The 13995-nt window shown below is 39.5% G+C and overlaps 1 protein-coding gene across 1 annotated transcript; it reads right to left on the minus strand.

Annotated features, from left to right (window-relative positions):
• LOC144279453 (cathepsin K-like) lies at positions 1-10047 on the minus strand. The gene is made up of 7 exons (XM_077840965.1): positions 9919-10047; positions 8540-8662; positions 7750-7908; positions 6210-6434; positions 3849-4014; positions 1480-1585; positions 1-235 (listed from the first exon to the last, which is right to left on the minus strand). Exons 1-7 carry the CDS (start codon positions 10045-10047, stop codon positions 136-138), a joined length of 1008 nt encoding a protein of 335 aa, XP_077697091.1. The 3' UTR covers positions 1-135.
• Between the last annotated feature and the right edge of the window lie 3948 nt (positions 10048-13995).

A 13995-nucleotide genomic window follows, 5' to 3' on the forward strand; every position in this document is an offset into this window, starting at 1 on the left:
GGGTCCATCAAGTTTGTATGATTCAAGACAGGACTTATTTATTGAAGACTACAGTTCTTTGGGGAACTCAGAACAAAATGAATTTAAAAGCATGTTTGACTCTTCATTCCTGCCCACCAGGATTAAGTCTATTTTTCACATCAGTGGATAGCTGGCAAATGAAGCTATTCCACAAAGGTTGCCTCTGTTTTTTGCCATCCGGATATAACCTTGATCACCCCATCTGGTTCCCCAGCTGCAGAAGAGAAACAAAAAATATATGTGTTTTTATATATAATGTTAAATCTTAATACAGGTTCCCTGGTATTTTTTGTTTTGGGAGGGGGGGTCCTATCGACTTTTTATAGTATAACCATCTTAGCAGGGCAAATCTTGTTACTGCTGTTCCTGACACAAAATTTAATTGTTACAGTTCCTTTTCAGTTGTGGCTGAGTGGAAACTAGAGATGCAGAGCACTTTTACAGATCAGAGTCTGAATGTTTTATAAAAGGAGAGGTCTCCATGAAAAGCAAGATTTTAAATTAAGCATAAATAAGCCTTAGCAAAAATAAAAGTGAGCTCCTAGAACTCAGAATGCAGCACTTCTCTGAAACCATTGCACACTAGAAGTGTATTATAAATAATAAGAAATACAAATAAGCATACCCAGAATTCACTTTGCAGACAGGGATGTATCAATAAACACATAATTGTTATCTTTGTCAGAACACAGATACCCTGTTAAAGCTCAATAGTTGGGTAATGGTAATAAGCTCACATTCACACTCAAAGAAAGACTAAAAATGGGGAAAAGACTTCCACAACCTTTTTGAAAAGAGTACCGGGCATGCCCATTAGTTTCATAATTATTATCTGTCTGGTTTGCATTTGAGAATTTTGCAGAATTATCTCATATTTTACTTCAGACCCACACAATGTATTTATTTCCTCTTTGCAGGCCACTAGTCCAGCAATACATCAACATTATTACGCATTGGAAATCATTTAAAAAACATAATGTCAGAGTTCAGGGCCAAAATCTAGGTCTATAATAAATCATATGAATACATGTTTTTGTAATTGAAAAAGTTCAGTGAAATTTCAAGTAAAATTAAATGTATACACTTGTCTTCTGGAATGAACTATTCCTCTCTGTTTTTGAAACTCAAAGTCTTTAACCTTGTGCTGGTCCATGAGAATCAGAAAGCAAAACTGATTAGAGAAAGGGAATGAAATTAACTAAACTAGTTTGTGTCAAGCTGCCTGTCATGTGCAAAACCTAAACAGAATTAATAGTGAAAAGTAAATTAGAATTTTAAAATATTCTTTTATTTTTAATAATCAGAGATATGGCTAACAGAACAGTTAAAGACTTTTAAAACATATTTTATTTATTTTGATGCTGTCCTTGTAAAGTACTAAACCAATTCTTTAAGATGAAATTATATTTTAAAGAATTTTTAGTAAAGGTATTTTAATTAAAGAAAACTCATCCTTACCTGTTTTTGACGAGCCAGTATGGCACACCTTTGTCCACACAATATCCCACAACAAGAACGGCATGGTTTAAACGTGAGGAACTGCATTCTGAGTCGTAGTACACACCTGAAAATGTTTTATTTATTTATTTATGAAACAGCAGTGCCCAGAAGCCCCAATCAGGAGCATTGTGCTCCTGTGATAGGCATTGTATAAACGCATAGGAAGACAAAGTCTCTGTCCCAAAGAGGTTACAGTCTAAAGCCCCAATTCTGCAATGAGTTCCTCACAAGTACAAAGGTACACCCATGTGGAGCTCATTGCTGGACTGTGGCCTAATTTAAAACAAGAGCTAATGAATGAGTATATAACTGTAGGACAGAAGTGGGGAGGGAGGACAAGGGTGACAGTTCAAAAAAACCAATGGTTGCATAGGTTAACTATATATACCACTTAAGGTTTCTAAATCATTTAAAAGAGAGATGTAAAAATGATATAAAACAGAATAAAGATACAATTGGCAAATCTGCATTTGATTTTGAAACCGTTTTCCTAAAACAGGTAACAGGTCAATGGGTTGCTGTTTTGGAAACCTGAACCTCACAGGTACAGGATATACTGTTTCACCAATGCTGTAAATGGAGGTAGCCTCATCACTTAGTCTAATCAAAAACAATTTGGGAATCTGACCCTGTAATCCTTTCTTATGTGAAGTTGATGGATCTACTTCTAAATCGGCTTTGCAGGACCAGATGTTAAGATGAATTTTTTTAAGTTCCCAAGCTTCTCTCACTGCTGGAGCACACACAGGAAGACGATTGATTGGTTTCCTTACATCTTTTCCTCAAGTCAGAGAGCCCCTAGTATATCAGCAGAATTATTTCTAAGTAGGATGTTTCCTCACCCCCAATAATTTAATAGAGTCATAGATTCCAAGGCCAGAAGGAATCACTGTGATTATCTAGTCTGACTTCTTGTATAACACAGGTTGTAAAACTTCCTCAGAATAATTCCTAGGGCATATCTTTAAAAAAAAAAAATCCAATCTTGATTTAAAAATGGTCCATGATGAAGAATCCACCATGACCCTTGATAAGTTGTTCCAATAGTTAATTACACTCACTTAAAAATGCATGTCTTCTTTCCAGTCTGAATTTGTCTAGCTTCATCTTCTAGTCATTGGATCTTGTTATACCTTTTCCTGCTAGTTTGAATAGCCCATTATTAAATGTTTATTCCCCATGTAGATATTTACAGAATGTAATCAACTCACCCCTTAAATTTTCCAGGGCTGCTCTTCGACCCTGAATCAGCAAACCACTTACTAGCATGTACTTCACTTTAGGCATGTGAGCAGTGTGACAGACTGACATGTATAAACTTTATTGAATTAAGTTAAACCTTACTGAATTATGTTTAACATATTTGGAGTTGTATTAAAAATGCAAATATGTATGCACTATTGTGGGATTGTATGGAACTTCAAAATACTTTTTGGAATACTACTTGTAAAGTGAATTTCCTAGACTGTACTTGAGAGGAGGGAAATGCAAATTATCCCCTCCTGAGCTTGCCTATTGAAGCTACACCCTGGGGAGAGACCAGTTACCTACTCTTGGAAACTCCAGATGAAGGACACTGCACCTTATAAAAAGTGGACTAAACACATTATGAGAGCACTTGTTCTGAGCTGAAGCTGTGATGAACTTGTAGCCCAAGGAATCCACTTGGGTCAGAATCTGAGTGACTGCTTCTGCCAGAATCTATGTTAAGGTTGTTGGGGTGAATTCTGGTGATCTTATTAATATGCATGTAGGTTCTTTTATTGTTTTTTATGTGTTTTCTCTGTAATGCTTTTTACTGTAAGAATAAAATAGGCTTGCATAGGAAGAACTGTGTGGTACTTATAACTTTTGACAATCATTCTGTTATCAAGAAGTAGGTGCCTTAGGTGCCACAAGTACTCCTTTTCTTTTTGCAGATACAGACTAACACGGCTGCTACTCTGAAATTCTGTTATCAGTCTCTGAAGAGAAAGCAAGCAGGTATGGTTGGGGAGCCTATTTCTTCTGGGAATAATTAAGTGAAGGCAGGGAACTGTGTGCATCCTGGAAATAACCCAGTAAGAAGGGAGAGAGACATGTGTCTGCACCCAAGAGAGGCAATGGCTGGGGAGCTGGAAGCCTGAGAATGGTACCCTTGCTAGACCATTGAGGAAAAATACAGATGCAGTTGCCCTGAACCGTGACAATTAGTTCTGTTCATTTCAGTGGAGCTATTCACATGCTTGAAGTTAGGTTTGTGTTTTGTTGATTCAGGGTCTTTGTCTCTAATTTTGTTAAGAACTATTTAGGTTTCAGAAAATACAGGGAAAGAGAAAACTGCTTACCACTGTGGTATTGATGGAAGGATCTCAAACTTGCATCTATAGCAACAGATACTGGTCCCACTGAAGCCACTGTCCTTTCAAGATAAGTTTCATTTCCCTTAGGTATGCTTTTATAGCTGACACAGGTGGCAGCCCGTCCAGAAGTTTTATAACGGCAATTCTTGTTCTGTAGAAGGTGGCAGACAGAGATATAAGGGCACAATAAGTATGGCAGGTAAGTTAATGCCAAGTTATATTATCATCTTCATTAATTAACAGAATCCTGTAACAGCCCAGAGGTATATAACATACTGGTTTATTCAGATCTGTTTGTGTGTTTTAGTTCCTTTCCAGTAATTTAGCTCATCCCAGAAAATAGAACTTACTTTTTCACTGTACACAGCGAGTGAGGTAATATCTTTTATTGGACCAACTTCTGTTGGTGAAAGAAACAAACTTTTGAGCCACACAGAGCTCTTCTCCAGGTCTGGGAAAGGTAATTAGAATGTCACAGCTAAATACATGGTGAAAGAGATTGTTAAGGATAGGGAGTTAACACATGAAGAGGAAGTGGGCAATTAACAATTTATAATGGGACCAACACAGCTACAACACCACTGCGAACAACTTGTTCACTGTACACACATGTACTAGCTTGACACACTCCATCCAGTAAATGCCAGTACAGAATATATGTATTAGCCAATATATTACAAAATTATCTGACTCTGTGGTATGCTGGTATATGAAATGGCACCATTATTTCCAGGGCCCCATGTACAGGATGGATATAAATTCTGATTCAGTGGCATGGTTTCCTACTATCTGTGGCACTTACACTGAAAATGTTGCCACAAATACAGGTAACATTCAAAATGTGGTGTTTGATACAATTTAATTAAATAAACAATGTCAACTTCAAAACAATCGCTCTTCTGTCCGAATTGTTTTAAACCCGTTGTTACAAAAGGTAACACCTGAAATGGCTATAATTGTAAAAGATTTCAGAAAAAAAGATTTTTTTCTATTTTACAGTTTGTTTGCTTTGCACATTTGTCAGCTCTTTATGTGTAGTCTGTTTCACAGTTTGCCCTGTATAGTCAGTTACCCCTGTTGTTTGTGTGAATCTTTCACAGAGCAACAAGACTGACAAAAAGCATTTTTAAAAAATAGGAAAATGATTGCAAAACCACAAAAATTGGCAGGTGGCCTCATGCAGCTAGCTTATCTGATCTTATCATTATATTAAATTGAATAGAATTCAGGTAGATGATGCTCCTTTAAATATGAAAATATACTAGACAATAGTACAATATCCCTGGTGTTTATTTAAATATTAAATTCAATCTTATTGATTTTCCAGTGCTTTGCACCAAGCTTGTTTCTGCTCTCACATGAGTTTTAAACAAGAGTAACTCTCCTGACTTCAGTGAATTTACTGTTGGTTTACACCAGGGCAACGTAGAGCAGTATCATGCCTGTCTTCTGTAGTCATCTATACCTGTGCAAAGTCAGTATTAAGTTGGCAAACAATTCTACCAGATCAAAAGGACATCACTGTAGACCCAATTTGCATTGACTTCGAACAGTTGCAAATGACTACACAAGGTGCAAGGCAATGGAAAATGAGGTCCAGTTTATTTGGCTCCCCCACTGCATTTTCAGTTTTCAGTATGCAACAGTGTTTGGTTTTTTTAAATTAATATCACATAATTGCATGGTAGAAGTTGTCAATAGGAAGCTGGAAGTGTTGGCAGCTGGCTAGTGAACAGCTTTGGGGTTTGGACACTCCAAAAGTTGTGGGAAACAGTTGAAGATTGTGAAAAAAGCATATTAGCTACATATGTTTGCTAAAATAATCAACAGTGAAATAGTTAATGCTTATTTAAATTGCCATAATTATGAATGAAGTGGTTCACACTTCTCTGGGAATTGTTCTTTCAAGCACTCTGCAGACTCAGGAAGACAACACGGTATTAGGATTACACTTGGGTCCTGTTTGGAAGGTTTTTATAAACATATAGAATTTTTTTGTTGTTGTTGTTAAATGAAAGTTTATATTCTGGAACCCAGATCTGTGGTAAGGAATGGATTCTGCTGCAAATTTTGCAGCCACAAAATTGTGGAATATTCAAGGCCCTAATTTTTTCTAGATGATGTTAAAAAAAGACATCACTGTGTGTTTAAATTGAGTTAAAATATGCAGCAAGCAAGAAGGAAAAAACCCAAATATATTAATATGTTAATATAACCATAGTATAAAGTAGAGGTTTGAGTCCTCCCCCTGATTTGTCTTTTAGATAAAACAGTTTATGGTAAAATACAGACTTTTCCAATGTTTTTCCTCCCCAAAGAAACACCTCTGGCTAAGGTGATACTCACCTGACCTTCATATGGATATGACGTTTCTGAGTCAATGCCACGGTTGTTCATAACATATCTGAAAGCTTTAGTCATAAAGCCTCCATTGCAACCATGGTTGCCATATCTCCAGGAGCAGTCTACTAGGTTCTGGGGACTAAGTGACACCAAACGCCCTGTTTTCTTCTTCAGTTGTCCTTCCAAGGCCCCCACAGCACTGAAAGCCCAACAAGAACCACAAGATCCCTGTGGCACATTGTAAGGTTCAACAACAACAAAAAAGGAGAAACGTTATGGCAGGTGTCATTCATAGCTTAATTATACATTTAAGACAGCAACACTGGGGTAACTCCACCGGCATTATTCCTGATTTACAGCAGCATAAGTGAGAGAAGAGTGAGGGACACAATGCAGTTGTGAGATAGGTATCTTTAACGGACTGAGAAGTAAATATAGCTAGTCTACTTGCAATTCTTGGAGACATATAGCTTCCATAAAATGAGTTTGATAACAATTTTTGCTAACCCAACCCATGAAGCAGTATGAATTGGATACATTAAGTATTGGAATGATAAGTCTTAGTTGAAAATGGGTTATGCAGCTTTTCAGATGACAGTTAAAATCCAGTCAATGGCAACAGTGACATTTTTTTTTCTGTGCAATGGCTATTCAGTGTCTTATGTGAATTGGGCCAGATTCCCCAGGTTCTTTTGCAGCACAAAGTGGCCTTAAACCAGCCAGAGATTTTCAACAAAGAATTCTCCTTGTGTAGGAGGAATGTCTGCTGATGAAGAGCTGGATGGTATAGCTGCCTCCCCAACCCCATGAAAGGGGCAAGAGGCAGCGTAGTGGAGCTGAACTCCAGTATGGCTAATGATCCTATGCATAAAGGGTCTTATTCCTACAGTGCCATCCTTTACACAACAGCATAAATTAGAGCAGGATCCAGCAGTCCTGATTCAAGGTGGCACAACTATCTCCCTGCAACCACCACTCTTCACTACATTCAAGCACTGCTCGGGTGTAGTGCAAATCAGTGCCATTGAGTTTAGTGACCTCGGTCCAGTTCCTAGCTGATAGGTGTTCACCCCACAAAAAACACTTCCATGTTTGATACTGAGATCAACCATCCCCTCTCCTTTCAGATCAGGGCTGATGCATGTTGGTAGGAGGTCAGCAGGGGAGAAGCTTGCATTGCCATTGCCTATGCCGTACTCTGTCTTCTCTGTATAAGAGCAAAGAATTTAATTCTCTGCTTTTGTTAATGACTCTTTTCACCTACATTAATGCTAAAGTTATTTAAAAAATAAATTAAATTGAATGAACAACTTCAAAGGAAGAGGCATGTTTTTTGCATAAAATAAATTACATGTTGACATGGATAATGCAGATATATAGATATTTTCATAGAATGTCATTTACAAAACATTGTATTGCTGTGACCATGCAGTTCTTCCTCAGCAATGTGAGGAAGGGGGTGGGAGATTTGCACTACTCTGCAATTATGTGGCTTGCAATATTCATTCTCCACCTACTGTAATTTCCACCTCTGAGTTCGCACCTGGTTCTTTACATTGGTGACATAACCACTCTTCCTCCAATCTATGCAGTCTGGGCCCTGATCCTGAATACTTTCTCGAGGCCAATCAACTGTAAGGTTATCCATTTCTGAGTCGGATACCCTGAGCCCTGTCATTGTAGCCGTTACTTCCTCAGATGTCTGTTAAAATAAAAATTAAAAAAGGAATAGAGTATATTAAATCAGTAACTGGTCATACTGCTGTCAGGCAAGTGCCCTAATTGGCCAACTTTGTAGCAGTTGACAAATACATGGCAGAAACCGTCTAAGATTTAAACTGTAGATATACTATAAAGAGTGGCTGTGTAAAATGGCACCTCCTTATTCAATGGGGCTTGATCCAAAGCCCACTCCTTTAACAATTCTCTGCTCTTTTTACTTGAGGATCTCAAAGCACAGTGCAAAGGAAGGTAAGTATTATCCTCATTTTACAGGTGTCTAAGGCTACACAGCTATTCAGTGGCAGGATTGTTAACAGGATCTAGATCTCTTGATTCCCAATCCAGTGTCCTAGCCATTGAACTCTGTTACTACCCTCTGCGCCCATGTACCTCCTCAGGATCATATTACTTTTGATCATTTACTTTTAAAAGTAATCAGAATACAGGTAACTAGTTAGTGTAATTAATTACACTAGCAATCCTGACCAAGGTGAGGGAAAATCTTTTTACAATTATTATTACTTCTTTAAAAAAAAAGAGCTTGAAATAATAATGCCTAGATTAAAATGTCACTACATAATTTGAGAACAAAGTAGCATGAGGAAATTTACCATGTCTGCAAAGCCATTCATGGCCATTGTGTATGAATGCATTCCCTTTGACTCTTCCAAGTTATGAACTGTAACAATTTTCAGGGTTTTTTCCCAGATCAAGCGCCTGGAAAGCTCTTCCTCCTGAAATAATGAAAGAAATGGGAACATTTTTTGGCCACAAAAATCAGGTTAATAAAAAATTAATTTTTTTGGCAGGATAAATTGTTTTTGTGATTATTTTCCAGTGGGAAATTTCCCAGTGAAACTACATTTTTTTGTTTAATTTTAAATAGAAATTTCATTTTGTTTTGTTTTTCTTCTAACATTTTCACGTCTTTTCTTCTTTTTTTCCCTTATTGCCACAATAAGATGAATAATGTATAGTTTGGGGGAAAGAGGACTCCCAAGTTTTCCTTTTTCCCTTTTCTACTCTAACTTTTTAAACTTCTTCCATTTTACAACAGTTACATAATGGCAAAAGGAAAAATGAAATATGCTATTCTAGCTTTTCCAAAGTTGGAGAAGTTTTGCCAAGTTACAGAGTAGAGAAAGGAAAAAACGAAAGAGTAAAAAGTGGAAAGAAAAAAGATATCTTTCATTATTACATTCAGTAGCAAAAATAAATAAATAAATAGAGAAATAGAGAAAAGGGAAAAAACTAAAATCAGACGTTTCAAACGTTTGACTAATTTTTAGTTTTTTAAAACCACAACAAAAATCTCAAAATGAATCTGACACAATGAACATTTTTTGTTTCAAAATTTTCAGGTGACAAATTGAAAAATATCAAATGAATCATTTGAAATGAAAATTTTTCATAAGGCAAAAAATGGGTTCAGTTCTCATTAAATTGTCGAGCATGGACAATGTAATTACAATTTTTAAATATTGTGGAGCACTCTGCTTCTTTCTGGTAATTTCCATGGGCAGGAAATATACACCAGATTGAGAGTGAGCAAAGTTATTTTTTTCCTTACAGGAATTTGAGGAAATCAGATCAAAACATAATTGCTTTGGATGAAAAATATTAAGAATGTTTCTCTCCACTTGTGGTATAGTCCAAGAATGTAAATTAGCTTATTAGAAACACAAACTCGAGCTGCACTTTGTAGGCACATTGAAGCAACCTTCAGCTGGAAGTGTAAGTGACCCTTACCACAGTTCGGATATCACTAATAAATCGTTGTGGAGCTGCTCATGATCATATTTAATCCAGATATACCATGATGTTGAACATTTCAGTCTCCAGAACTCTATTCAGTTCTTCTGTTTGTCTTGGCCACTAAATTATTAACCAGTAAAAAGAATCAACCAGGTAGTAGTGGGTATGGTTCTGCCTATGAGTGTTTAGTGCAATATACCATAAAAATAAATATTTAGAATGCAAAGATAATTACCTCACTGCTGTACTGCTTTTGGTAGATTGTCTTCCAGCGTTCCCAGTCTGAATCAAGGGTAGGATCCTTGCCTATGTTGGCAACAGACGCTGCTACCAGAAGCAGTAAAACACTGCCCACTGTTAGCATCTTAAACTGCAAAAGATATAAAACGGATGTCATATAACACAATGTATTACTTTCTTCCCATCACAATCCAGGATCTTTGAAGAGCTCAAAGGAATGGCACAGGCACACAGCAGGTCCTGTGTTTGTGCCTATGCTTTCTCCCCACACAAATATGTATCCAGTGGGCCTGATTCTCCACTGCCTTGCATCTTGTCATTTCCACATGTGCAGAATGTAAAATGTATACCAAAACAGAATTCTCCACAGCCGTGGCATTGTGGAACACTCACATTGCAGAGGGGTAAAATGACAGCTATGGTGCAAGGCAGTGGAGAATCAGTTTCAATATTTAGAGAGAGTAGAACTTTCATGGTAAATTTACAGAATTGCAAAGTGTAGTGGTGGTGCCGTTGTCCCTTCCCCTCTGGGTCGGAGGGAGGCCGCACCGCCTCACTTTGTTGTCGGGGCCTCCACCTAGTATCAGGGGAATTAGCATAGGCGTTAGCGTCCTGTGCAGCCCACTGTCTAGGGTGCTCAGGCCCTACAAGCATGGACTGCGTCCACCTTAGTCTATGGCCTGGGGCCCTTGGGGCAGGGCCAACACTGGCATTAAGTCGCTCCAAACCCATCAGCCCAGGGCGGAGCAATCCCAGCAGTCAATTAGCTCTGGCCTCTGCAGGCAGAGATAGGGTAAACACAGAAATCACTCAGCTCTGGTCTGTTGGTGCAGAGACAGAGCAGCCTAGTAGTCAATTCGCTCTGGGCTCTCGTTACAGAACCAGAGCAAATCCAGGCATCAATCAGCCCTGGCTTCATGATACAGCCAAAAGCCCACCCAGCGGTCAATGAGTTCTGGGCTCTTGTAGCAGAGCCAGAACAAGCCAGCAGTTAATTAGCTCTGGGCTCTGGCAGCAGAGCCAGAGAAAACCCAGGGGTCAGGCATCCTACCTCCAGCGGACGACCAACAAACCCAGGCTGCTGGACCTGGCGAGGGGAGGCTGCCACCCCAGGAGTGGGGTGGCTGGTGGGGTCTGGTCCCACCCTACTCCACCGGTCCCCAACCCGGAGCCTTAAGAGTAGTGGAATGGTCCACCACTGAGTCAGAGGGATCCCAGCCACAACACGCTGATTGTCCCTCAGGTAGAGTTATAGCCAGACTAAGGTTGGCTGTCCCTGGGCCACTTCCTCCCCTCCCCTCCCCTCCCCTCCCCTCCCCTCGGGGTGTACCTGGAGTAGCCAGCCTCCTCTGGATAGGTGGCCCACGGCAGTCCTGACAGGTCTGTGGCAGCAGTAAGTTCACTGGGCTCAGCAGCAGGGTTGGTGGCCGGGAGCGAGCTGGGTCTGTCTGCCTCCTCTGGTGTCTTGGCCCCAGCTGAGCAGGAGGGAGGCCACACCACCTCACTACACAAACATTTTAATCAATATTTGAAATATTCCTCCAAATAGTCACAAATAATATTACTCTATGAAAACCAGTGAAGTATGCCCAGTATTTGTGAATCTGCTTTCCGATCATTTCCAACGTTTACTCCTAGATCTTTAAAAGAGAAGAGCAGCTATCATACTCACCACTGGACCCCCTTATTGGTCAAGACCAAGAACAGAATAAGCCATAGAAATTTAACCCCCCGCTTATCCCATGAGGTGCTCCCTCTGGGATAGCGTGGAGTCCCATTGAGCAGGGCAATGTGAAGGAAGCTCACTGAGCCATTGTGTCTATTTTGTTATGGATAGGAGATGTCACTTCTGTCTTTGGGACTGTTGACCCTGCACCCTTCACTGCATTAAATGTACGAGGGGGCAGAAATAGAGAAAAACAGAGAAAGTAAGATAAGTCAATACACGTAGCATATATGCAAATTACCTGTTAAATTGCTGTGATCCTGAGACAGTACTCCTTCTTTGCACTTACGGACCAGGCTGAGGACAACAGAGCACAGACCAAGTTTACCAAGTCTGGATGTAGCAAAGGTTCTCGCGTGCTTTATAAAGTCAAGGATCCAGCGGTCAACTGGAGAAGTTCCCTATGCAGAGATTTCATTTTCTTTAAATGTGCTTTCCATCATGAGAACAGACTATTTCTTGCTCAAGACTTGTTTTGTAATGATTAAGCAGGCACAAAAACCAAGTGGAAGGGAACAAAAGCAGAGCCCTTTGGAACTGAAAGCATATAACTGAACGCAACCTCTCACATCAGGATTGAGGCACTTTGCTAGGGGCCACAGTGGGAGATGCTTACAGTGCCACTGCCTTGTCTCTCTCACCAACGGAAGCTGGTCCAATAAATGATACTACCTCACCCACTTTGTCTCTCCAGTTTTACACTCCAGTTTTTGTACACTAAACCAAGAACTTCACCCTCCAAGTTATGCATCTGACACTTTTCAACTACATTATCACTAGATTTGCTGAAAAACACATTAAATAAAGGTTTCAGAGTAGCAGCCGCGTTAGTCTGTATTCACAAAAAGCAAAGGAGTACTTGTGGCACCTTAGAGACTAACAAATTTATTTGAGCATAAGCTTTCGTGAGCTACAGCATCCGATGAAGTGAGCTGTAGCTCACAAAAGCTTATGCTCAAATAAATTTGTTAGTCTCTAAGGTGCCACAAGTACTCCTTTGCTTTTTACATTAAATAAACGAATTCTCAGTGAAGAGGCATTTTTAAATGAAATCAAACTAATCTACATTTTGAGGTGATTAATGCAGATAAGTTGATAATTTCACAGATTTCCATTTGCAAGCATTTTACTGGAGTGGGCAGACGATCCTTAGCAATGCAAGGACGGGGGTAGGAGCTTTGCATAGCTCAGTAAACATGGTCGTTTCAGTTTTTATTTTCCACCTGCTTTAATTTCCAACTTTGCATTCACAGCATGTATTTTACTTTGGTGACATAACCTTTCCTCTTTTGTTCCAGGCTGGGTACTGAATAGTTTTTTCAGGTCAATAGTCTGTAAGGTTATTCATTTCTGAGTCAGAGATCTTGAGCCTGATGATCATAGAAGCTACTTCCTCCGAAGTCTACTTAAAAAAGAAAGAAAGAAAAAAAGAGAAGCGAATACAGAAAAAAATTACCAGTAATTACCAGTGTGCGAGGGCAACATGAGTCAATGGATCTGCTTTCTTTTAGTATCCGGAGTTTAGATGTGCTGATTTTAGTGACAAAATGAAAGTGCTTTATTCTCCTATTGGCCCTAAAGATCAAACACAGCTAAGTGAGCCGGATTCAGTTCTGGTTTGTATCAATAGAACTGTTAACTAAGTTCCAGTCGCAGGAACTAAGTTACGTCTGCAATTCCATCAGAGACATGGAGTCAGACTGGGATAGCTGGGGGCATAATTTTAAGACAATGAGGTTGCGGAGGTGTAAGTGAGGGCAGAGTTTGGTGAGCAAGTTCTTTATTCTTGGTGATCAAGAAGTACCCAGCTTGAATTTCAGATCCCAAGTCCAGTGTGCAGTGGCAGTTAGGAAAAAAAATCTTTTTATTTGTAAACTGATCAGATTTGCTCTGTAGTTAACATGGAGAGCCACAATGCCATTTTTAACATTACTTATCAACCACACTTCAAGCCCTTGATCCTGCAACCAAGGTTGTTGTGTTCCATTGCAAATCTGAACGGAGGCTATGCATGAGCACAAAGAGGGTTAACTGCTCGACATAGGCCTCCACGGTGAGAGAAAATCAATCTCTAGTTTCTTGCACACCTACTCCCTGAGGCCAGGTGTACACTACAGACCTACGCTGGTATAACTACATTGCTCAGAGTGTGAAAAATCCACCCCGCTGAGCAACATAGTTATACCAACCTTAACCCCCACATGCAGACAGCACTGTGTCAGTGGGAGAACTTCTCCGGTCAACATAGCTACCACCTCTCAGGAAAGTGGATTAACTCTGCCGACGGGAGATCACTAAAGCACTATAGCAACACCGCAGCATGGGTGCAGCTGCGCCAATGCAGCC

Source organism: Eretmochelys imbricata, chromosome 24 (genome assembly GCF_965152235.1).
Source record: "Eretmochelys imbricata isolate rEreImb1 chromosome 24, rEreImb1.hap1, whole genome shotgun sequence".
NCBI lineage: Eukaryota > Metazoa > Chordata > Testudines > Cheloniidae > Eretmochelys > Eretmochelys imbricata.

Excerpts from the sequence above, each read along its gene's own strand:
- LOC144279453 (XM_077840965.1), bottom strand. The coding sequence starts at position 10,047 with ATGCTAACAGTGGGCAGTGTTTTACTGCTTCTGGTAGCAGCGTCTGTT. Across the intron at positions 4,015-6,209 it reads CATATCCATATGAAGGTCAG|AACAAGAATTGCCGTTATAA; the intron begins GTGAGTATCACC and ends CACCTTCTACAG. Across the intron at positions 1,586-3,848 it reads CTTCCATCAATACCACAGTG|GTGTGTACTACGACTCAGAA; the intron begins GTAAGCAGTTTT and ends AAACATTTTCAG.